The 26,189-nt window shown below is 29.0% G+C and overlaps 2 protein-coding genes across 2 annotated transcripts; both read left to right on the forward strand.

The window, feature by feature from the left end:
• Window positions 1–9,186: 9,186 nt before the first annotated feature.
• On the forward strand, window positions 9,187–14,975 carry LOC113378856 (DNA replication ATP-dependent helicase/nuclease DNA2-like). The gene is made up of 2 exons (XM_026619481.1): window positions 9,187–9,937; window positions 14,602–14,975. Exons 1-2 carry the CDS (start codon window positions 9,193–9,195, stop codon window positions 14,835–14,837), a joined length of 981 nt encoding a protein of 326 aa, XP_026475266.1. The 5' UTR covers window positions 9,187–9,192; the 3' UTR covers window positions 14,838–14,975.
• Window positions 14,976–20,947: 5,972 nt separating this feature from the next.
• On the forward strand, window positions 20,948–25,570 carry LOC113378056 (putative SERF-like protein). Its single transcript, XM_026618567.1, has 3 exons — window positions 20,948–21,087; window positions 22,958–23,072; window positions 25,437–25,570. The coding sequence occupies exons 1-3, from the start codon at window positions 21,081–21,083 to the stop codon at window positions 25,507–25,509; spliced, it is 195 nt and encodes a 64-aa protein (XP_026474352.1). The 5' UTR covers window positions 20,948–21,080; the 3' UTR covers window positions 25,510–25,570.
• The last annotated feature ends 619 nt before the right edge of the window (window positions 25,571–26,189 follow it).

Raw genomic sequence — 26,189 nt, forward strand, 5'->3', positions numbered from 1 at the left:
TAATTGGTTTCTTACGCCAAGGCACAGGTTACCGAAACCGTATATAATTGTTTGATTGGAAAACTGATTGTTAAACATATTAATTTAATTTAACGTCCTAATTATTGCCGTAAGTGATGGCAAGGAAATAGTATAATTAAATTTCATTTCTGCGCCAACGAGCTGGTAGGACCCATTAAATACTTTCGTATTGAAATACGTTCGGCAATGAAACTCATTCTGATATCCCCGAAATTCGACCATTACTGGTTTGATGAATTTCCAGTTGAGTTATTCCACTGGACTAACAAAACCGACGTTTATTTATCTCGATAGCAAATTATTTGCAATAAACTGATCGGCAGCATCCACTAGAATTATTGCATCTATCATAATTGTTGAACGTATCGCAAGATTATAAAGCTTAATGGTGTTTTATAATATAATTAGTTTCACCACAATCATATGATTAGGTATGTTTTTATTATATATTTTGCCATTGTTTTCTGCAGGTTCAAATCAACAAAAAACATGTTTAAGGGCAACTTGGTTTTGTGTTGTTTCACATTAATTTTACTCCTCATTATAAATTAAATTTTCTCTAATTAATTTTTTATTCTATTGGTGTCATATGTATGGTGTATATTTTTTATCACGACTCTATAAGATCGTTTCTGGTTTATCTGATATACTACATTTTTCATTTTAAAAACTTGATTACTGCCCTGTATTGATCTGGTAAATTAGTGTTTATTCTAATGATGTCATTCGGCATACATAAGTATGTACATAAGTATATAATCATTTTCATCCATGATTTTGTTTAAATCACTTCTCATATACGGGAAGTCTGTAATGCCATACACAAATATTAGTGGCAGTCTTTGTATTTTAGTGGTAGACGTTGTGATGTTATTATCAGTTTGATTAACTGTATTGGAATTTGATGTTTTAGTTGTCAAATTTAATATGTCAAATCTATTTGAAACTTTTATTGAATTTTCAAATGAATTTTACTTGATTTTACAACTTGCCATGAGACAGTCGGCAAAGGCGTAGCCCCTGTATCTTCAGAATACTTATTCATCTTAGGATGTTTGGCCACATATATTTCATAGTGTGTTTTTCTGTTTCTGCTCTGAAGAAGCTGCTGTACCCCTAACCATGGGGGCATATAAACTTTAGTTTAATCTTTCAGTAAATTAATCTTAGAGCAATAATTACTAAATTAATGGTAATTTTATTAATTTATTGAAAAGTCGGTTGTGTCAAACATACGTAAAAACAAAAGCACATTCATATGCGTGTTTTATGCGAAAAGATCGTCGCTATGTAATATGAGCAATAAAACATACAGTATTTTTAATTATCTGTAGCGGACTTAACAGTTGTCAGTTTATTGATGCCGATGTGAAGCGCGCATCACACAACGATACAGCACCCTTTGAGCGACGCCATATAAAGCGCACAACACACAACTAAGTCGCAGTCTAGAACTTCGTATTTAGCAAGCCTGGCGCTAGATTGTGTTTCGGACAAGTAAATATTGTTCTCTCTGATTTTTGTTTCCGCGATTATTGTCGAACAAATTTAGTAAATCATTTGATATCAAAATTGTATATCACATTAGTTTCTTTGTAAAGTCTGGAGTTTTCAATAAACTCGCATTATCATCGCGTTAATATTGTGACACTTACTGTTTCATTTCAAAGCATACTTAATTAATGACACTTATTTTTATATCTAGTGACGTATTTCTATAATTGGTGACCGCGAACGTGAGCAGTGAAACAAGTAAGCAAGACATACAGAACGTCCTAGTACCCATAATTGGTGACGCCGGACGAAGTAAATAAAAGCACGTGACAGCTACAAAGAAATTACTAAGGTAAATTATACCAATTTTTCACAACATGACGACTCGATCTACGCCCATCAATGAGGAAACAGCTTTTAACAGATCTCTGATCGATCTGGTTCACGAGGCAAACTTAAACACAAGCAGTCCACGTGTTTCTAAACACGATAGTTTCGCGGAGTAATACAATATTGCAGCATTTAATAATCACCGCCTCAGTCTATTCAATGGAGATTTGCCAGACCTAGGGTTCCTAGTTATAGAATCAGAATTTCAATCTGCCAAGATTAGGAGCGACGATATAAAGTACACGGCAGTACGTAAAGCCCTAGACTTTGAGACACTCCGCCTCATCCAGGATGTCCTCCGTAATCCTTTAAAGACAGTCAAATACTAACACATTGAGAAGACTATATTAAGCAGTGTCCGAATCCAGAGGTAAGCAGATTGACAAACTATTAAAAAACTTATCTCTAGGCGAAAAGAAGCCATCACAGCTCCTACGAGAGATGATGGATTTGGCGAAGGGAGAAGTCAGTGAAGACATCATAATCAAACTGTGGTCAGAGCGCCTGCCACACCACATTCGGCCCCAGTTGATAATTTCTCTTCATCTTGGCCCGGAAGCCCTGGCGGAAGTAGACGATATTTTGGTCGGTCACAGTGGGCCCACATCATATGTGATGCCCACAGCACAGAAGCCTTTGTGGAACAGAGACTGGACCGCCATGAAACCCTGGTTAGATCATGCATCCAGGAACTCAAGGAACTAAGGGCATTGTTAAACACTGAAAGGCAGAAAAATGATCAGCAGGAATTACAACACAATTGGTCAAGACCAAGAAGTGGCTCTCGACACAGGTCCAGGACACTTTCTCGTGGAGCAGTTTGCTACTATCACTACAGATTCGGTGAGAAAGCCACAAAGTGTGAGGAGCCCTGCCTGCTTAAATCATTAAACCGGACGGAAAACTGACTTCGCCGTCATTAATTGGAGCTTGCAATAACGGTGTGTGCTCTGAGATCTTCACCTACATATAACAGACAGAAAGACTTCAATCCAATTCCTCATAGATTCCGGCTCAGTTTTATCTATATTACCAGCCCATAAGTTCGCTAATGGCCATGTCAAGGAAGAACTAGTTTTATTTGCAGCAAACTGTAGCAGAATATCCACGTATGCCAAGAGAACTCTGGAGCTGGATCTATCACTATGCAAATTATGAATTTATTTATTCTTACAGATGCTTTATTTTTTTTTTGAAGAGGAGTGAACATGTAGCGGACTTGACACTAGTCAGTTTATTGATGCCGATGATACAGCACACTTTGAGCGACGCCAATATAAAGCGCACAATACACAACTAAGTCGCAGTAATCTATAACTTCGTATCTAGCAAGCCTGGCGCTAGATTATGTTTCGGACAAGTAAAAATTGTTCTCTCTGATTTTTGTTTCCGCGATTATTGTCGAGCAAATTTAGTAAATCATTTGATATGAAAATTGTTTATCACATTAGTTTCTTTGTAAAGTCTGGAGTTATCAATAAACTCGCATTATCATCGCATTAATATCGTGACACTTACTGTTTCATTTCATAGTATACTTAATTAATATAGAATGATACTTATTTCTGTAACTAGTGACGTATTTCTATATATCTATTTGAAAATACTTAAAACAGTTGTTATATGATTGATATATTGATCAATATTTATTGGTAACTAAATTTTTTCCCCGAGTATTTAATTATGGTACGGGAAGTACCAGCAATTTGCCTTAAGGTACGATGTCATGCACCACTAGTTTACGTTCACATTGTATTATTTTTGTCGAAGTTTTCGATATGATCGTTTTTATTTTTTAGTAGCATAGCTTTCAGATTCCAATATATTTGAAAAAAAAAGAAACTATTTGCAACTCTAAATTTTATTTATCAAATCATTTGTAGGTCCTTTCTTTATAGGGATATTAAGCATTTTGTAGTTTATTATTATTATTGAAACATGCCTTGTACTCTATTTATGCGTGATTCAGCCATGGATTTATTAAATCCTTATTTTTGTACATATTTTATCTTATATTTCGTAAAATAAATATTTACTGCATATGATAAAATGAGCTGATTTTAATAATAATACAATGTAAATATTTTTTGTTAATGAATGGTGGATAGCTTTCAATCACTATTAGTACTTTCATCAGTTAATTTATAGATTAGCATTTTAATTTGTGTCAGTTGCTTGTAATTTTTTTTTGTTTATGACAAAATAAGGATTTTTTAATATTAAATAACATGCAACAAATTTAATCTACTTTTGATTACTTCTTTTAATCGTTGTATTCCAGATGAATTAATTAAAGATTTCTCAAATGCAATTCAACATAATTTTATGATAACAATCATTTCTCTGCTTTACGATTAAATTTGAAATTTGTATTGTCATCATATCTAAAATTGCTTATTGAATTCATCCCAAATTATTATCGTTCAAGTTCTGGAGAATGGTAGTTTCATTTAATTGTAACATACTGTACTACATTGTTTCACTGAAGCACTAATTATTTCGACTCCTAAGTTGAGGTACAAAATACTTTATTAAATTGTTTAATTGTTTCAAATTATTTCTAAGATTTATTCCCAATTTCCGTATATATTTATATTTCCTGAGGTCTAACTGTTCTCAAATAAATATATACGCAAAGAGAAAAGTAGTAGAAAGTAGAAAGGCCGCCCATTTGTTGTTTATGAACTCTCTATGTGATTTCCAGTAGACTAATCTGTTTATTTATTATATTTGGTGGTATGATTTTCATGAAACAACTGATTGAAATAATGAAAATTTGAAGTATATTAATGATACCTGCTTGTAAAGTTTTGCATAGTATAGAATATTTTAATTATTCTATACTATGTTGGACCTTGATAATGAGTCGTATTAAAAAAAATATTATATTCATATATATTGAATGTTGATAATTAATTTTAAAGCAAAATGCAGTTAACAAAATGAAAAGCATTTTTTTATCTTCAAAACGTCGCGCACGGTACTAGTGCTTTTAATTAAACAATATTGTCAAATCCATATATCGCCTTTTACCTTCTGCCAATGTTAATATTTGGAAGTGATTTTGGAGTTTCATCTATCAACTGTATTGTGTTTAATTGCAGTACATTGATTAATGTATCTGCATTCAATTTCACAAAAGGACTAATAACCCACCTCATAATTAGATAGGTGATTTGATATCACTTGCAAACGGGCAGTATGTGCAACAAGTATGAAATGAAGCTTTGAACTTGGTTAAAGCTGGTGAGTTTCAGGTGTTGGTTTCACAGTACATAATCTTTATTGATTCCAGTTACCTTCCAGTTTTGTATACAAAATTGTTATCTAATATTTTTCGTTTATGATTTTTATATTTACATAGTTCTCCTTTTCTCATAGTTTTCTTATGATTACAAATTTTATACAAAAATTAAATTTTAAAATAACAAAGTACAGATTATATTTTATTTCAACAAATATATTTCAGAAGAAAATGTGATCGATCATTTTTACATTCTTACAATGAACAAAAAAGTAGAAAAAGGCTTAGAATGATAAACGTTTTGAACTACGAGTTCAAATAATTTTTTACAAATTCAAAATCAATATAATTTTTAAAGCTTTATTATAGTACTATATCAGATTTAATGGAAATTATAAGTATTCGAAAATATGTTGTGTCATTTGGATTTTTGAAGCATTAACTACTTATAGTTTTATCAATATTGGCAGTGTTGTTCCACAATTTGTACATAAAATTTCAAAAGATAAAATTACCAACCAAAAGATAAAGTTACCAACTTCTTCTTTATATAAAGTAATAAATAATAATAAATATTATATAAAATAATAATCATTGAAAGAATGATTTCATTTAATGATTTTTTGACTCGAAAATTTCTTGATTTTGAATTAGAAAAAAACTGATTGAATTCATCTTATTTTTTTATATTTCTATTATTAAAACTTTAGATTTTTTATATTTAATATTTTTTATGTTCATTAAATTTACTAACGTTTAATCCGACATTGGATTCGAGATATTTTTGAATTGGTTTGAATTTTTGAACTGCTGTTATATTATGTTGATACATTCTCCTGTAATGTATTGGAAACCTTTTCCATGTAACAAGTAACAACCATATATTTGAGCAGCAATTCTACTATATGTTTTTTTCTTGCAACCATCTATATTCTATATTTGTGTTTTGGGTTCTGCTAACATAATTCCTCACCAAAGTTATAAAAAGCTATTAAGATATTATGTTATTAAACATCAGTAGCTGTCTAAATATGTTTCTAAGTGAAACTAACATTTAATCCGACATTGCTGCAATATCCCAATAAGAACGACAACCAAGAGATTGCTTTCTAATAGATTTCAGTATAAGAATTAAAACTATATCTCAGATAGAATAAGGACAATCTATGTATTGCCTTCTTACAACAATATCGATTTAGAACTAACAGTATTCATAGCATATTGCAGTTTTGATTGATATAACAACTACGTGAAGTACTATGAAAAAGTAGCTGTCTAATCTCTTTAGAATGGGATTATTTTTACTCAGATCTATATTCTCAAATGATAAAATTTTTATAATTACTTTTTGAATTGAGCTTCCGAGTCTATCGAAGTGGGTGCCTGAATAGATAAGATCTGAATAATTGTGTGCTGATTATAGAGGTATATATATATATAGTTAGAATTTTTTTTATTTTAATATAGTGGTAACTTTTCAAAATGTTTTACGAGAAGAAGCAAAAGTTTTAGCAACTCGACTATCATGTTTAACCCCAATTTGCTTAATTCCTGAAATATACAATAGTTAATCCGAAGAAAGAGCATTATTTACTTTCAGTTAACTAATCCTTTTATATAATGGAGCTTTTATTATATCCTCTTCGTTCCTATTGTTATGATACCATACAAAAGGTATTCATAGCAGCCTCGAGAAGATTTTCTTCGACAGAAAGGGATCAAGTTAGAGCTTCGGTTATCTATGATTCGCTTATTTGCTTCCGCCACAATACGTTAAGACGCGTGTCAGAATTTATTAGGCCCGACGTCTTAAGCGATTAAAGTCTTCCGCTCTTATCGCGTGTAATTCACTCTATAAAAGTGTTTAACTTTATTATCGAAGGTGGGCTCGAGATAAATACACAAACCTGATGAGTAGAATCAATATATTGGTTTGAAATCATTAATAGCATAATAACACGTTGGTGTCACGGTGTGGTCATATATTGAAGTTACATTTTGTCCTTTTAAACTTCCCATAGAGTAAGTCAGTAAGTTATTGTAATCGTACGAAAATCGAAATTAAACATTTTTACATATCTTGAAGAAGTTTCTGAACATTTTGGTATACCTTAGAAAAAATTGATATTTGTATGTGTGTATGTATGTGTAGATGCAATTTTTTTTTCGACGATTTCTGGCGTACGTAACAACCGATTTAAATGATTCAGAAAGCAAACAATTCCTATTGATAAGTAGACGTGCTGATTAGTTTTTGGCAAAGGCAGGTCGAACCGATACGGAGCTAAATGTGCAAAAAAATGGCAATTTTTTGAGGGACTAAGCGTCCTATTTGAATGATTCAAAGAATTATGCTTCTTTTAACAAAATAATTATTTTGGAAAAAAAAATTTTGTTCCAAACTTTTTTTTATTTTTAATTTTTTGGTATATCGAAAATATTCACATTTTATTTTAATTCTGACTCTAGTTCTAATATACTTTACAAATAATTTCAACTTTGCAAATCAGTTTATATAATTTGTATAAATATTAGACAATGTTACAATATTTATAATAATCTATTTGAAAAATTCAGTATTCCTCAAACATTCGTTACGGTACGGGAAGTTCCAGCAATTTGCCTTAAGGCACAATGCCATAATTGCCTCAAGACAGATTCCACTTACAGCTAGTTATAATAATATTAACGTGGATATAAAAAAATGCAATATATAAAAACTAATATTATAATTCTAACTTTGTCTGTTTTGAAAGACATAATTTTGGAAATCTCATCTTTAATAAAAACAGAAACTTTATATTCAAAATAATAATTTTTCAGAAAACATTATAATCATAATATGAAAAGAGTTTATTAATATCTTGGAAGTTATGAAACTTGCTTAAAGACTTGCACTTAAATTGTTTTTAAAGTTATTATTAGTTATATACACCTTTATAGGTAATTTTATTAGCTTATAAAGTACAATGATCTATCATAATAAAATTTTAAGCCAAATATAAAAATACTCATTTAACTTGTATGTTAAATAGTAAATTTGTACAAATTAAATAAACCTAAACAGTTCCTAACATTATAAGAACTATATACTTATAATCACTCATGAAGCATTATGTCCAATTTTCACTTATTTTGCCTTAAGGCTAATGTCACTTACACCGAGTTAAATATAATTATTGCAAACTTATTACTTTCAATAAATTAATCAATTGATAAGTTTATTAATTAAGCATATAGGAAAATATATGCAACTTGTTTTAAGACAAAATGCCACATACATTTAGTAATTATTCCTAATATTTTAAACTTATTACTTTCAAAATTTGAATTTGAATTTCGCGCTACAAAAACTATCAAGAAAACCCACCTGAAGTTGGCGACACTTTTAATCAACTGTCAAGCGAGCGGTTTTGACAGTTTCTAACAAAACAATGGTGCTAAACACAAATAAGCGTCAGGGTTAAATTTAACACAAAACTATTAAATTTAAACATAAAAAGAGTTAACAAAGTTTAAAACATAATGCCAAGGCTTAAAGAGTATATTACAATTATAAATGCGTGTAGTTTTTGTGTAAAATGTATGTATTTAGTGATTGTTAATAGGTGAACCTAAAACATTTGACATAAGGGTAAAATTGTAAGAATTTTTTTAAAACGCTTTTTGTGCAAGTGTTAAATATTTTATTATACAAGTTGTGCAATGCGTTGTATTATATTTGGCAATGGACCTTTAGTTTGCTAGCACTGCTCGTGCCAAATTTTGGCGCACTTTTATTTGTCACTTGTAATTAATACTTTTAATATTATAAATGTTGCAACAAGTTTAATATAAATGTATGTATTTACTCAATATGGATAACAAAAAATCCAGCAAGTCTAAAAATAAAATTTCTAATTATTTTGTTAAGAATAATACAACAAGCAATGTTAAACAAAAAGAAGATGATGTTAAAAATAATTCTGAGACAAAAGTCAAAAACGTGCTTCAAGAAAGTCCTAAGAAGTCTGGGATGACTTGTCGATACCAAAAAAAGAAAGATGTCTCCACAAGTTCCACTCGATGAAAAAAAGCACTTAAAACATGACATCGAGGATAAAGAAAATTGTTTGCAAGACTTTTTACAAAACGATGATCTAGATCCATTCTTGTGTGACGAAGACTGGGCTCCGCAAGACACTTTAAACTTATCCACCACACAACGTTGTGTCATATTGCATGTAAATACAAACGGCAACACAAAGTGTATACACCTACAAAGCACTACAAACTCCTCCGATAAAGCATGGTGCACCTTATCATTCCCCTGGACCCAACTCGCTTTACAACCAGGCGACATAATATCCATAAAAGCCTTAAACGACAACAACAAATGGATCGTAAACGCAACCAACGGTTTGCTAGTAACCGATCCTGACTCCCTTATATCTGGTACAAGTGTCGTTGGTGGTTTATTTTGTGCACGCAAAGGAGTCTTGAGTGAAATATACAAAGGCATCGACATCGAGAGCAAAATCATGACCATCGGATCACTTGTGCATGAGCTGTACCAAAGTTGCATACAAAATACCAAAGTTGATGATGAGTTTGTACGTAACGTGTGGAAAGGGATAATGCAAAAAAGTAGTACGATACAGATGTTGTATCGTTCACAACTTACGAGCGAGGAGATTAATGGTGAGATTGATAAGTTTGTGCCTAAGATTGTCGAGGTTATGTCCAAGAAGCCTGTGGAGGTTCTGGATATCGAGGAGAACTTATGGGTGCCTTCGTTAGGCCTAAAAGGTAAAATTGATGTTACTTGTAAAGTGACGTTGCACAAACGTGTTCCGTTGGAGTTGAAAACGGGACGTGCTAGTTTTTCCCCGGAGCACAAGGGCCAGGTAATTTTGTACGTAATGATGTTGCAGGAATTAGGTGTGGATGTGGATAAAGGTTTGTTGTTGTATTTGCGTGAGGGCGTTGTTAAAGATGTGAAGCCTACGTGGAACGAACAACGTGATTTGATAATGCTGAGGAACGAGATAAATTTGTATACGAGTCAGAAAAACGTTAGGAACTATATTAATAATAATTGTGGGCGCTTAACAGATTTGACTGGGTTAAGTATTGATTTGCCTGAACCCATAAATCATCGTGCGTGTGAAACTTGTCCGTACTTAACTTTATGCTCGGCGTATTTACAACCTAAAACTTTACCGGATACACATAATTTAACACTATTGTCACAACCGGCTTTGGAACATTTAACGCAAAAGCACTTACAATATTTTTTCACCTGGTGTAAACTTTTGTACCTAGAAGACTGCATGGACGAGTCTACAAACAAACAATTGTGGACAAAGTCTGTGGAGCATCGTGAACTTACACGTGGTTGTGTCGGTGGTTTAAAAATCGATGGTAAAGTCGTCCAGCACGAAGGCTCTTTTTTACATTGTTTTGGGCGGGGTAAACAAATACACACAAATATCACTCCGGGTGATTATGTGATGGTAAGCACTCAGAAACGCTACAACGTTGCTGCAGGCTTTATACAATCTCTGAACCCTACCAAAATTTTTATACAATTGTACAAAAATTTATCAAACTTATATAAAACTAGTGAGGAGTTTTGTTTGGACTTATACTCGAGTAATACGCAACTTACATTTAATACGACAAATTTAGGGACTTTGTTGGATGATACGGAACACGCGGGTAAACTCAGACGTTTGATTATCGATCTAGAGGCACCAAAGTTCGATGCTAAGTTATCCAGTACCATCAAACAAAAAGCTGCTGATACCTTAAAGCACTTGAACACTTTACAACAACGTGCTGTGTTAAAAGTCTTAACCACACAGGATTATTTATTAATCCAAGGTATGCCCGGTACGGGCAAAACCCAAACAGTCGTCGCCCTGATTAAATTGCTGGTGTCTTTGGACAAAACTGTGTTGATCACCAGCCACACGCACTCGGCAGTCGACAATGTGTTGGTGAAACTGCACGAGGCCGGTGTGGATTTCCTAAGACTGGGCACAAGTAAGCGTATAAACCCCAAAATCCAATCCAAGAGCGAAGAGAGTCTAACCTCCAAATGTACCACAGTGGAGCAACTGGTAGAGGTGTACAACTCTGCAAAAGTAGTCGGAGTCACCTGTCTCGGCTCGAGTCATCCTGTGCTTGCACAAAAACGTTTCGACTTGTGTATAGTCGACGAAAGCACCCAAGTCCTACAATGCACAATTTTGCGTCCACTTTTCAGCGCTGATAAATTCGTCCTAATCGGCGATCCCGAACAATTGCCTCCGGTTGTCCGAAGCAAAGACGCTAAGTCCTTAGGATTCGACAAAAGCCTCTTCGACCAACTCTGCACCTCAAACCCTGACAACAAAGTTTTACTTACCATCCAGTATCGTATGAACTCCATCATAACAGCCTTAGCCAATAAGTTCACCTACAACGGTTTGCTGAAGTGTGCAAACGAGCAAGTCAGCTCTCGGACTATTACGATTAATAAATCTTTGGCTCGTGATGAGTTTTCGAGTGAAAAGTGGTTGTATGATGTTATAAGTGATGATTTGAAGGATTCGGTGAAGTTTGTTGATACTGGTGAGACTTTTACGAAGTGTGGGGAAAGGATTTTGAGTTGCAAGGATGATTTGGAGGAGGCGACTACTGATGATGATGATAAGGTTGAAACGTGTGCCAATATTTGCGAGGCTAATATTGTTGTGTGTATTGTCAACGCTTTGATAAAGGTTAGTATTAATAACTCACTGATAAAGACACCCTACTGACGAGGAAACTGAAGAATAAAGTAAAAAAAGGATTCTTACGTCGAACAAACTGAAAAAAAAACAGATATTAGTTACTATTAATTGGCTATTTCGTTATTATTCTTATTTGGTTTACTCGTCAGTAGAGTCCTTTTTATCTGGTTAGTAAATATTCAATTTGCTCGCTAGTAGAGTCTTTTTGCCTCAAAATATTGTAGATTCTCTTAAACTGCTGTAGATTGTCTGAAAATGTTTTTAAACGCTGAAAATGTTGTAAAATGTCTGGAAATGTTGTACAATGTCTAAAAAACACGGTAAATTATCGAAATCGTTGGAAGATGTCTTAAAATGATGCAAAATGCCTGAAAATGTTGTTGGGTGTCTGAAAATGTTGTGGTTTATTTGAAAATGATGTATCATGACTGAAATTGCTGTAAAATGTCTACAAATGCTGTTGAATTGACTGAAATTTCTATAACCTATCTGAAAAAGTAATAATTTGTCTGAAAATGTTGTATATTATCTAAAAAGGTTGTTGAATGTCTGAAAATGTTGTAAATTGTCAGAAGTTATTGGTTAAGATATGTTGTAGGATTGCCTGAAAATGTTGTGGATTGTCTTAAAAAGTTATAGGTTGCCTGAAAATGTTGTAGAATGCAAAAAAATGTTGTAATTTAAATGAAAATGTTGTAAAATATCTGGGAAGGTTGTAAATTGTTGAAAAATATTTAAAAACATGATAAAATTCTTGAAAAAGTTGTAGATTATTTGAAAATGTTCTTCGGTGTCTGAAAAAGTAGTAAAATGTCTGAAAATGTTAAAGTTTATCTGAAAATGCTTGAAAATGTTGTAACCTGTCTAAAAATACTGTAGGATGTCTGAAAATGTTGTGACATGTCTGAAAATACTGTTGAATTGACTGAAATTTCAATAAACTATCTGAAAAAGTAGTAAAATGTCTGAAAATGTTGAAACTTGTTTGAAAATGTTGTAAAATGTCTAAAAATGTTGTAGTTTATCAGAACATTTTGTAGATTGGCTGAAAATTCTGTAAATTGTCAGGAAATATCACAGAGTGTCTGAAAAAGTAGTAAAATGTTTGCAAATATTGTAGGGTGCCTGAAAATATTGTAATTTGGCTGAAAATATTGTAAAATGTCTGAAAGTGTTGAAAAATATCTGAAAATGTTGGTAAATGTCTGAAAATGTTGTAAGATGTCTAAACATGCTGTCGTTTGTCTGAAAATGTTGTAAAATACCTGAAAATGTGGATTATTTGAAAATGTTGTAAACTGACTGAAAATATTGTGGAGTGTCTGAAAAAATCTAAAAAATGTCTCAAAACATAATAAATTTCTTGAAAATGTTGCAACATTACATGCCTGAAAATCTCACAAAAAGTCTGAAAATGTTGTGGATTATTTGAAAATGCTGTGAAATGTCTGAAATTATTGCAAAACTTCTTAAATGTTGTAAGATTGCCTGAAAATGTTGTAGTTTGTCCGAAAATGCTGTAGATTGGCTGAAAATTCTGTAAACTACAAATAGAGTGCCTGAAAAAGTAGTAAAATATCTGAAAATGTTGCAAGATGGCTGAAATTATTGTAGATTGTCTGAAAAAGTAGTAAAACTTCTGAAAATTCTGTAAACTATCTGAAAAAGTAGTAAAATGCATGAAAATATTGAATGTCTGAAAATGTTGTCATGTAGTTGAAAATGTTGTAAATTGTCTGAAAATGCTATAAAATGTCTGAAAATGCTATCAAATTCTTGAAAATATTGTAAATAGTCTGAAAATTCTATAAACTGTTTGAAAATACTGTTGAATTGACTGAAATCAAATCTATAAACTATCTGAGAAAGCAATAAAATATCTGAAAATGTTTTAGGGTGTTTGAAAATATCGTAAAATGCCTGAAAAAATGGTAGAATGTTTGAAATTGTTGGAAAATAACTGAAATGTTGTAGGATTGTCTGAAAATATTGTAAATTAATTGTCTGAAAGTGTTTTAAAACGAAAGGATGTTGTAGGTTGTCTGAGAATACTATAAATTGTCTGTAAATGTTGTAGATTGTTTTAAAATATTATAATTTGGATGAAAATGTTTTAAAATGATAAAATTCTTGAAAAAGTTGCTAGATGTCTGAAAATATTGTTAATGTCTGAAAATGTTGTGGATTGTCTCAAAATGTTGCAGATTGTTTGAAAATATTGTAATTTGTCTAAAAATGTTGCAAAATACTTGAAAATATTGTGGACAATTTGAAAATGCTGTAAAATATCTGAAAACTTTGTTGAATGTCTGAAAATGCTGTAAAATGTCTAGAAATGTTGTAAAATGTCTGAAAATATTGTAGAGTGCTTGAAAATGTTGTAAAATGCCGTAAATGTCTGAAAATGCCTAAAATTGTTATAGATTGTCTGAACATATTGTAGAATGCCTGAAAAGGTTGTAAAATATCTGAAAATGTTATTATATATTTGAAAATGCTGTAAAATTTCTAAAAATGTTGAAATTTGTCAAAAAATTGTAAATTATGTAGGAACTACCATTTATGTAGAATTTTGCATCCTAAATTTAATTATATCTTAATTTATCCTAAAGATTGTTTCAAAAAATAAATTTCTACACTTCAAGAAATTAATAAACAACTACTCCATCAGTTAACATTTTCTTTTATTTCCAGGTTGGAATAACCCCCGACCAAATCGGCATAATAGCCCCATATCGCAAACAAGTATCCTTACTCCAAAAAACAGTACAACAAAACCTCGAAGACATCCTATCTACATCCTCTACATCCTCCCCCTCTTTCTCAGTCGAAGTAAACACAGTAGACCAATTCCAAGGCAGAGACAAAGACATCATAATATACTCTTGCACCAAATCGACACCACCAGCTCCCGCACTATCGGAACCTAAAAGAACTACAACCGAAGGCGAAATCTTAAACGATAAGAGAAGACTGACTGTGGCCCTTACAAGGGCCAAGTGTAAATTAATAATGATCGGAGACATGGACACGTTGAGGGATTATAGGCCCTTTAAAGAATTGTGCTCGTTTTTGGATAAGGATAGTGTTGTGAATTTGTGCCAGGAGGATATGAATTTTGATTGGAATAGTGTTTTCGATCGTAGCGATTTTGTTAAGGATTCGGATGTTACTATGTTGTAATGATAAAGGGTAAAGGATTTAGTTTTTATTAAGGATATGTTTATGTTACTAGAAAATGCTGTTTACCGGGCAATTTTACCTCATAACATAACATTATCATAGCAACGCTATCTTATTACCGATATTTATAAAACATTATTTATAATATGTTTTGAAATATTTTAACAAATACAATAAATAAATTAGTTATAAATATATACCAAGTTACAAATTTGATATTTGCTTATTATTTATATATAAATATTGTTTTTTCTATCAAAGTGTCAAACCAATTTATATAAATTTAATGTTTATGTGTTTATTTATATAAATATTTGAACCTTTTTTGTAGTTGTTTTTAGTTACATAATTATAGCAAGTTACAATATTTAATATTTGTATAATATATGTATATTAATATCGTATGCTTGGTAATGTATATTTGAAAATGTCTATCTATTTGCCGTGCGATCAGGCGTATTTTACAGAAAAACAAGTAAGGAGGAATGTTCGATTATACAATTCTTTCTTGCTTTGTTTATATGTAAAATACGCCTGATCGTACGGCAAATAGATAGACATTTTCACATTACAAACAAGCATAAGATAGTGTTCCCATGGCAACGTTATGTTATGAGACCACCTTAGTTTATTTTATGTTTCCCAAGTCATTCTGAATCGTTTGACACTGAATTTGAAAATAAGTATTATATATGTTGAAACTAAATTTAAACTTGTTTTATTTGTTTAGTTAGTAAGGAGATATTTATGTTTTTTTTAAAGAGTTTTTTTTATATTTTCCAAGTTATTCTGAATTGTTTGGCACCGATATTGGATAAATGATGTGTGTATGTATTATATATGTGTGTAAATAGATAATAATTATAATAAATTTCACCCAGACAAATAAATAAACTTATTTTTTTTCAGTCCAAAGTATACTACTTTCTAAAGATTTAATTTGTTTCTAAGTAAAGCTCTTCGTTCCTTTTTCTTTAGTTTGCTCGTCAGTAGAGTTCCTTTTTAGTTTGATCGTCAGTACAGTCTTATTTTTTATTTTCTGTCCCGTAGAGACCTTTTTTATTCTCTTTCTTATTTATTATTATTAGAGTCCCTCTTTTATTTTCTTCTTTTTCTTCTCAGTTTGCTCATCAGTAGAGTCCCATTTTCATTCTTTTCTTTTTATTTCTTTCTTACTTTCTCAACAACTTTTCTTGTTAGTTTGCTCTTCAGTAGAGTCACTTTTCATGTTCTTTTTCTCTCAACAATGATTGGAAAAGGGACTCTACTAACTAGCACATTAAAAATGAAAAAAAGGGGTCTGTACTGACGAGCAATCTGAAAATGAGTTTGAAAAGTACTCTACTGACGAGCAATCTGAAAATGAATTTAAAAGGGACTTTACTGGCCAGCAAATTAAAAATGAATGCAATGCACATTAAAAATGAAAGGAAAAGAGACTGTACTGATAAGCAAAATTAATTTAAATAGAACTCTACTAATGACCAAACCACTGAATCATGATGATAAAAATGATTCTACTGACAAGCAAACTAAAAATGAATTAAAAAAGGACTCTACTGACGAGCAAACTTGATTTTAGGAAACAAATGGACTCTACTAACAAGCAAACTGAAATTAAGAGGAAAAGAGTCTGTACTGACAAGAAAACTAAAGATGAATTTAAAAGAATTATTTTAAGAGCAAACTGAAATTAGGAGTAAAAAGGGACTCTACTGACGATGAAACTGAAAATGAATTTAAAAAGGGACTCTACTGAGGAGCAAACTAAAAATGATTTTTAAAAAGGACTCTAATAAGCTCATTTTTAAACCACGGAACTTGAAACAGATTTTTCATAATATAAAATTTAAAACAAATCTCCAACAAATCTTACACAAGTATTAGATTATCTTACTAGCTAACGATGATTGATGATATAAGTAATATTATTAATTTATTTCATGAAAATATTTAGATAATGATATTTACAAGTTGACCGCTAAATTTTTTTATTCATTTTTATACTGCAATCTGTATATATTATTATATTAAGCAGAGAATAGCTAATATTAAGCAGATACAAGCTGAAAGAGTATGCTGAAAATTGAGGTTAAGTTTAAGAAAAAATATATATTTTTATATACGAATATTAACTTTGGAACTTGCTTTAACTATAAACAAACTATATTTATTCGATTCGTTCAAATATTTATATAAATAAATATTCAACATTATATTTATACAAATTGGTTTGACAATTTGACAGTTGACAATTAAAGGTTAAAGTACATAAATAATATTTATTTACATATAATATTGTTTGAATAGTAAATTTATTTCTTACTATAATCATAAAACACAAAACAAGAAAAAAAACGGCAAAATATTTATATAGTTACATATTTTTAAATATCTCATTCAAATAAAAATTTGTTTTACACTTTGACAGTTGCAAATTGAAAGATAGGTGTCAGAAATGACATGATAATAATTATATATTGGAATTTAATTATATAACAAAATACAAGTAAAAAATAGCTAAGATATTATATACATAATTAAATAGTCCATATATGGTTAAAATAAATGAAATATACTTTCCTTTGAACACAAGACATTTGTTTGACACTTGACATTGACAGTTGCAAATTTAGAGTATAATATTAAATAAATAAACACGAATATTTAATATTGCAACTAGCTATAATTATATAACTAAAAACAAATACAAATTAAGTTTAAATAGTTATATAAATAAACACAAACATTTAATTTATATAAATTAATTTGACACTTTGACAGTTGCAAATTGAAAGTGAAGTAAGGTTTGACACATTGACAGTTGCTAATTTGAAAAGTAATATTTATATATAAATAGCAAAATAATATCAAATTTCTAACTTGATATACATTTATAAAATTAATCTATTTGTTGTATTTGTTAAAATACTTAAAGAACTAGGCTTAAAGAAGTATTATGTAGTAATATTTTGCATAAAGTGGTTTAACAGTTAACTTAATAGAGAAAAAGATGGAAGAAAATAATAAAAATACAATAATAATAGGTGACATGAATTTAGATTTAATACCCAACAACAATATAGCAAATAATTATAAAAATACCATAGAATCATCAGGATACAGAATAATAAACAATATAGATAAACAACACGCTACACGAGAGACTCAGAACACACATTCCATAATTGACCATGTTATATCTAACTACAAAAAAAATATAAACATAGAATTAAAAGACACAGAACTATCCGACCACAAAATGCTATCAATATATGTACAAAATACACCAAAAATAAAACCCAAAATGCACAAAATAACCAGATACAGCATAAGACTAGAAGGACTAGAAAACACAATAGCTTGTAAATTAAACTCTAAAACAGTTAACACACTAGAGGACTTAATTTCAATTATACAAGAAGCAGCAAATGAAAATAAAATCAAAGAAACACTGAGAGCAAGAGAAAATACTTGGATAACAGAAGAAATTACAAAACTAATGAAATATAGAAACAAATTTTACATTGATATGAAGAAATGCAATCCGAATGAAGTAAACAAGTTAATATAATAAAAATAAAATATAATAATATAAAAAAAGATATAAAAAATATGATCTACAAAGCAAAAAGACAGTACTATCTAGAAGAAACACAAAAATGTGAAAATGATCCTCGGAAAATCTGGGAGCTAATAAACAAATCATTAAGGGGGGGAAATAATAAAAATGAATATAAAGACAGTATTAAAAAAATTAAACATCAAGATAAAAACATATTTCTTACGGAAAAGGAAAACATTGCGGAGTATCTCAATAAGCATTTTGCTGAAATAGGAACAAAACTACAAGAAAAACTAGATCAATGCAACTACATATCATCAATATCTAGACCTGAAAACAAAAAACAAAATTTTGAATTAACAAATGAAAAAGAAATATTAAAAATTGTGGAAAACCTGAAAAACAGCGCTGCACCTGGAGAAGATAAAATAACAGCAAGAATTATAAAAAAAATAATTTATCAAATAGCTCCTCTACTCACTTTTTTAATCAATAACTGCATAAAAAGGGGTACTTTTCCATCGTGCCTCAAAACAGCTACAATAAAACCAATTTTTAAAGCAGGAAAAAAAACAGATCCAAACAATTACAGACCAATTACAATAACTAATACATTCTCCAAAATATATGAAAAAATAATTAAAGAAAGACTACTAAATTTGCTCATTCAAAAAATAGATAAACATCAATATGGTTTCCTCCCTTCATCAAATACTCAAGGTGCCCTAATAGATTTGACTAATACCATCAGTCAGCACCTTGAGGAAAATATGCATACAGCTGCAATTTTTATTGACCTACAAAAAGCTTTTGACACTGTAGATCATGACATATTGCTTAACAAATTAATAGATTTGGGTGTAGTAGGTTTGTATTACAGCATAATTAAAGATTTTCTCGTGGAAAGGGTGGTAAGGACGAAGGTGGGAAATTTTACAAGTGGGGGACGCATCATAACTTGTGGAGTCCCACAAGGTTCTGTTTTAGGTCCTTTATTATATCTGCTATATACGAATAACCTAAAAGATGTAAAATTAAAGGGCAGATACATACTATATGCGGACGATACTGCCATAGTATATGCAGATAAGGACAAAAAAAGGCTCGAAGATACAATAAACACGGACATGAAAACATACACCGACTGGCTAACTAAAAATAAACTAAGAATTAACATCAATAAAACAAAATACATATACTTCAAACATAAAAAAAATACCGAGAACACTAAACTAAATATTAAAGTAAATAATAGAGAAATAGAAGAAGTGGAAAGCATAAAATACTTAGGACTGATAATAAATGAAAAACTGACATGGACAGAACATATAAACAAAATAAAAAGAAAAATAGGAACATTAACAGGGGCATTGAAAAGGATCCACTCTTTCGGCAAAAAAAATAAAATACTAATTCTTAAACGCAAATACTACCTATAATTTTATATGGAATAACAACATGGAGCCAAACAACTAAAGCTAACTTAATGACATACAGACAATAATGAATAAAGCCACCAAAATAGCATACAATTTTCCACATCTGACACCACCAAATACTTACAGAGAGAAACAAATAATCTTTCACTAAATAACATAATTAAAATAGAGAAATGCAAACTAATACACAAAATGAAATTTAACCGAATTAAAACAAGCACAACAATAGACATAAATCAAGATATACATGAACACTACACTAGACAACACAACAATTTTCACATTGAACGCAATAGAAAGAAGAATTTCAGAGAAAATGTCATATGGAGTGCCAGCAAAACATATAACGAATTGCCAAACAATATTAAGATGACCAAAGATGACGATAAATTTAAAAGAAAAATAAAAAAACACTATAAGGAAATTGAAGACAAAGAAGACTGAAGAGATATATATATAAAGATATTTTTAGTTATATATAGATATTATATTAATGAAATAGATATTATAGTCAAATGAAATGTATATATTATATGAAAACTATTTTCATAATCTCTCATACCAGGCAACTCTGCCTGACTGAGATATGAAAATAATGTATATATATATATAAATAAATAAATAAAAAAAAAAAAAAAAAAAAAAAAAACAGTTGAAGGTTAAGATACAAAAACGTACTTGATGACATTTATATATTTAAATATGCATACTAAATTTATAACTAGCTTTAATATACATAAATAACAGTACAAAACAAACTCAAGTTAAATATCAAATTTATTATTACCATTTATTTCCATTCCCAAGTATCAATTACCCATTTCCTCTCCTCTGGTAACACTAAATGCGAGCTGTCATATGTCACCTCGCATTTCATTATTCGGTTTCATAAAAACTAAAAGTAACAAGAAGGGCGGCGAGCGCTTACAAAATCATTAAATTATTCTTTCCTTGATAGTCGGAGATTAAGATTTTAGTAAACAAAAATGACAAGTAAGTACGATAAATTTAATTAACATATTTCTATAACAAAAATCGATATGGTTTGTTATTAAAATGGTAAAATAAATTGGGTTTGACAGAACTGGGTCGAAGGTAGTAAAAGTAATATATTGATGTAATGGAGGTAATAATAATAATTGATAGTTGAGTTTGTTTGTTGTAAGTTGTTTTGTTTGTTTATAGAATGTTTTGATAGGTTTTGTTGTAAGGAAATTTAAAAGTGAAAGTTTTGTGCTGAAAGTGAAACTTGTTACTGCGTTCTTTATGAGTTTGCAAGTTGACAGTTGAAAGTTTGAGGTTAAAACTGAACTTATTTATTTGTTAATATGCAAAATGGAATTAATATTGCTAAATAGTTGTATCAATATTGTTTTTGGCATCTTATTTTGTCAAAGTTCATTTATAATACGAGTAACTAAACCAAAATTCTTTCGTACAAGGTTTACTAACCTTCATTTACTTCAGTCACTTACGAGACATAAAAAGGGATTTTATTTATTTATTTATATATTATTTTCATATCTCAGTCAGACAGGGGTATCTAGTATGAGAGATTATGAAACTATTTTCTTATTTTACATATCATTTGTCTATTTCATTATACTACAATATAATATTTATTATAATTAAAATATCTATTCAATCTTCAATTTCCTTATAATATTTCTTTATTTTTTTTTTAAATTTGTTGTCATCAGTTTCAAAATGTTTTTTTGCAACAAAATGCACTCTATATTATAATGAATGCATCAATATGTAAATTTTATGTCGAAAACAATGATTTGTATCCATTTTAAATTTACTAACCTTTCTTTACTGCAATGGAAAAGTCTCTTGCAAGACATAAAAATGGATTTAACAAGTTTCAAAATGCATTTTCTTGCAACAAAATGCATTCTATATTATGATGAATGCATCAATATGTAAATTTTATATTGAACACAATGATTTGTATCCATTTTAAATTTACTAACCTTTCTTTACTGCAATGGAAAAGTCTCTTGCAAGACATAAAAATGGATTTAACAAGTTTAAAATGCATTTTCTTGCAACAAAATGCACTCTATATTATAATGAATGCATCAATATGTAAATTTCATGCCGAAAACAATGAATCGTATCTATTTTGAATTTACTAACCTTCCTTTACTTGCAGTAAAAGTCTTTTGTGAGGCATAAAAATGCATTTTATAAGTTTCAAAATGCATTTTCTTGCAACAAAATGCACTCTATATTATAATGAATGCATCAATATGTAAATTTTATATTGAACACAATGATTTGTATCCATTTTAAATTTACTAACCTTTCTTTACTGCAATGGAAAAGTCTCTTGCAAGACATAAAAAGGGATTTTACAAGTTTAAAATGCATTTTCTTGCAACAAAATGCACCCTATATTATAATGCATCAAAATGTAAATTTTATATCGAAAACAATGATTTGTATCCATTTTAAATTTACTAACCTTTCTTTACTGCAATGGAAAAGTCTCTTGCAAGACATAAAATGGATTTTACAAGTTTCAAAATGCATTTTCTTGCAACAAATGCACTCTATATTATAATGAATGCATCAAGATGTAAATTTTATGCCGAAAACATGAATTTGTTTTCATTTTAAATTTACTAACCTTCCTTTACTGTGAGACATAAAAAGGGATTTTAGAATTAATTATTTAGAATAATTCACATTATATTTTAACAATAAATAAGTCTGCTATTAATTGTTATTAATATTTAAAGTGTAATTCATAAACAAACAAAAACAATTCAACTTAATCAGTTGTTGATGTTTACAATCTGATAATAAATAATATATAAATATTTTATTTATTATTTACATATTTCTGTTCCGACAGGAGGAAATCAAAGAGATTTAGCACGAGCTAAGAATCAGAAAAAACAAGCCGAATTAGCCAAGAAGAAAAGTAGCACCGATAAAAATGGAATGACATTTGAGCAACGCAAACACAGGTAATAACAAAATTTATTACAATACTAATAAATAGAAATTAATTTTAATTGATAACAAATTTTGTTAATAATAACAACTAAGAGAGACACCTCCATTTTGATTTCAATTTTTCGCATAAAATTTTGTTAGAAATTTTCTAAATTGTTATATACAGATTTATAGATAATTTTATTATCTTTCTAATGATATATATTAATATATACTTGTTTATCAAATTTTTTAATTTGATCGAAATTTAATAAAAGGTAACCAGTAGCTGATAACTAAATAGTAACTTTTAATTTTAATAGATTTTTATTCTATAATTTTGTTTGAAAAGTTTTAAAACGTTATATACAGATTTGTAGATAATTCTATCTACTTTTAAATGATATATAATAATATGTACTTGTTTAAATAAATTATTAACAAATTGATCGAAATTAAAAAAATCTAACCAGCAGACATCTTGTTTACCAAAAATGGTGTCACTATTCAATTATAAAGATAAACAATTATTTTAATATAATTTTGTTCCAAATGTTTTAAAACGTTATATACATATTTATAGATAATTTTCGAAGCTTTTTCATGATATTTAGTAATATATACATGTTTAAAAAAAAAAACAAATATTTAAATAAAATAATTATCATAAACTAAAAAAATGTAACCAATGGAATCTACTAATGGCTAAGTAAGTAGATACTAAATTTTAAACTTCATATAATTTTCTTATCAAATTTTGTTTGAAAAGTTATTGATCATTATATACAGATTATTAAATAATTTTATTAAGTTTTTAATAATATAATATAATTGTTATTGCTTGAATTTTGCAATTTAGTATTACATTTTGGTGGTTACATTTTTCCAACTTTGCATTTTTGTTGGCAAAAATTGTTGTAGAACATTTATGTATTCTATATATCACTAAAAACGTTATTAAATTGTGTATAAATCTGTATTAGGAAGATTGTTAATAATATTAATTACGGTTTTTAAAGTTTGGAACAAAATTTTTGACAAAAATTACTCAAAACTTTTCAATTTAATATTAACAAATATACTAGTCCGGACATTTTTTAAAATTTACACTAATTGTCAAAACTTTTGTTAGAAACAGTAATATACTAACTATATATTAATATAAAGCTTATTAATTTGTCTACAAACATGCAGTTTTTAGTTTTGTAACTGTTGAACAAAATTATTTATAAAAAAATTCTGGAAATTAAATAATATCAGTACATATTGCACATATCACATATAACTCCGATACGAAAATTTTAACTTTACACATTTTTCTTACTTAATTTTGCTCCAAAAGTTTCCAAACGTTATATGCAGATTTGTATATAATTTTATTAGCTTTTTAATGATATATAACACTATTGTTATATTTAAATTATTTATAACAAAATAAACGTCAGAATAAAAAATTGCAACATAAATTTAATGTTAACAAGAGACACCTCCAGTTTGATTTCAAACTTTAAACATTTTTTGCCATAAATTTTGTTTGCGGGTATATAAATTGTTATATACAGATTCATAGATAATTTATAAACGCTTTCAAATGATATATAATAATATATGCACATTTAAACAAATTATTAACAAAATTGATCAAAATATATATATTTTTTAAATAAATTTCATGCAAAAAGTTTCGAAATCGAAATGGAAGTGTCTCTTGGAATATAGTTTCTTGTTGCACTTTTTCTATCAATTTAACTTTATTATAAATAATTTAAATATAACGATAGTTTATATATATAATTTAACTTTATTATAAATAATTTAAATATAACAATAGTTTTGTATATTGTTAGAAAGCTAATTAAATTGTCTATAAATCTGTATATAATGCTTAAAAACTTTTGAAACAAAATTAAATACAAAAAATAAGTGAAATTTGAAATTTTTGTTAGTTTAGTTAATGGTGGTTACATTTTTTTTATATTTAGCATATTTTGTTAAAATACATATTTATTTTTGTATATAATAATGTATGGTTAAAAAGTAGATAAAATTATCTATAAATCTGTTTTTAACATTTTATAACTGTTGGAACAAAATTATATAAAAATAATAGTTATACTTTGGCATTAAAATTTTTATCAGAGGCACTTGGATTATATTTATATTTATTTGTTTAAATGTATTTAAATAATATTATCAGTATTATATATCATTAAAAGCTAATTAATGTATCTATAATCGTGTATATAAACATTTATTATCTTAGACAAAATTGTTTAGAAAAAACGTTTAAACTTTGAATTTACAAAACCTACAAGAGTCTTTTACCCCTGTGGTTTAAGTATTTGCTAAAACTATATCTCACCCAGATGTCACCACAATTTTCTTTCTTTTCCCAGGGATGCCGAGCTGATGCGTGAAAAACAAAGAAAAAAAGAGCAAGAAGCTGCCGCAGCCTCTAGTAACAGTTAATTCAACAAAACACAAATATTTTCAAGAAGAATGCTTGTGAAAAAAAAATAGAACTAACAAACTAACTTACTACACGACTAACTTTATTATGAAAGATCTTTATCAAATTTATCCCGAGCAGCAGATTCTAATTAATTCTTAATAGATTTAATCGAAGCCTTTTTAACGAATAATATTTCTTTAAATAAGATGTAAAACACACATACAACAGTCCATTATGAGATTTTGTCAATGCGATATATAGATATGATGACATTTTGCCGTTTTTATGATTCTTGAAAAAGTTATTTACATTTTTTATATAAATAAATAATAAGTGAATAAAGAAGTTGCATTTTCATATATGGATTTTTGATGGAATTTCAGGATTGAAGGTAAATTTTTTATATTTTCAGGATGTGTATATATATATATATATATATATATATATATATATATATATAAATCTCGTGTCACGATGTTGGTTCACGATGGACGCCCAAACTACTGGACCGATTTTGAATTTTATTGGCTCATCGTGTGCATATATATCCAACTTATGTTATAGGAAATTTTGAAAAGTAAATTGGAAATATAAATATATAATTTTTATAAATTTCTAAAAATTTTGACAGAAAATGACCAAAAACAACCAAAACACTAAAATGACAAATGTCAAAATTAAAGGAAATTTGGATATA

This window comes from Ctenocephalides felis, unplaced genomic scaffold, assembly GCF_003426905.1.
Source record: "Ctenocephalides felis isolate EL2017-DRISC unplaced genomic scaffold, ASM342690v1 CF-g0.4_SCAFFOLD_01886, whole genome shotgun sequence".
NCBI classification, from domain to species: Eukaryota; Metazoa; Arthropoda; class Insecta; order Siphonaptera; family Pulicidae; genus Ctenocephalides; species Ctenocephalides felis.

What these genes read in the sequence shown, in the direction of transcription:
- LOC113378856 (XM_026619481.1), top strand. Translation starts at nt 9,193, where the DNA reads ATGTCTCCACAAGTTCCACTCGATGAAAAAAAGCACTTAAAACATGAC. An exon ending in GCCTTCGTTAGGCCTAAAAG is followed by an intron (nt 9,938 to 14,601) that starts GTAAAATTGATG and finishes TTTTATTTCCAG; the next exon opens with GTTGGAATAACCCCCGACCA.
- LOC113378056 (XM_026618567.1), top strand. An exon ending in TTTGAGCAACGCAAACACAG is followed by an intron (nt 23,073 to 25,436) that starts GTAATAACAAAA and finishes TTCTTTTCCCAG; the next exon opens with GGATGCCGAGCTGATGCGTG.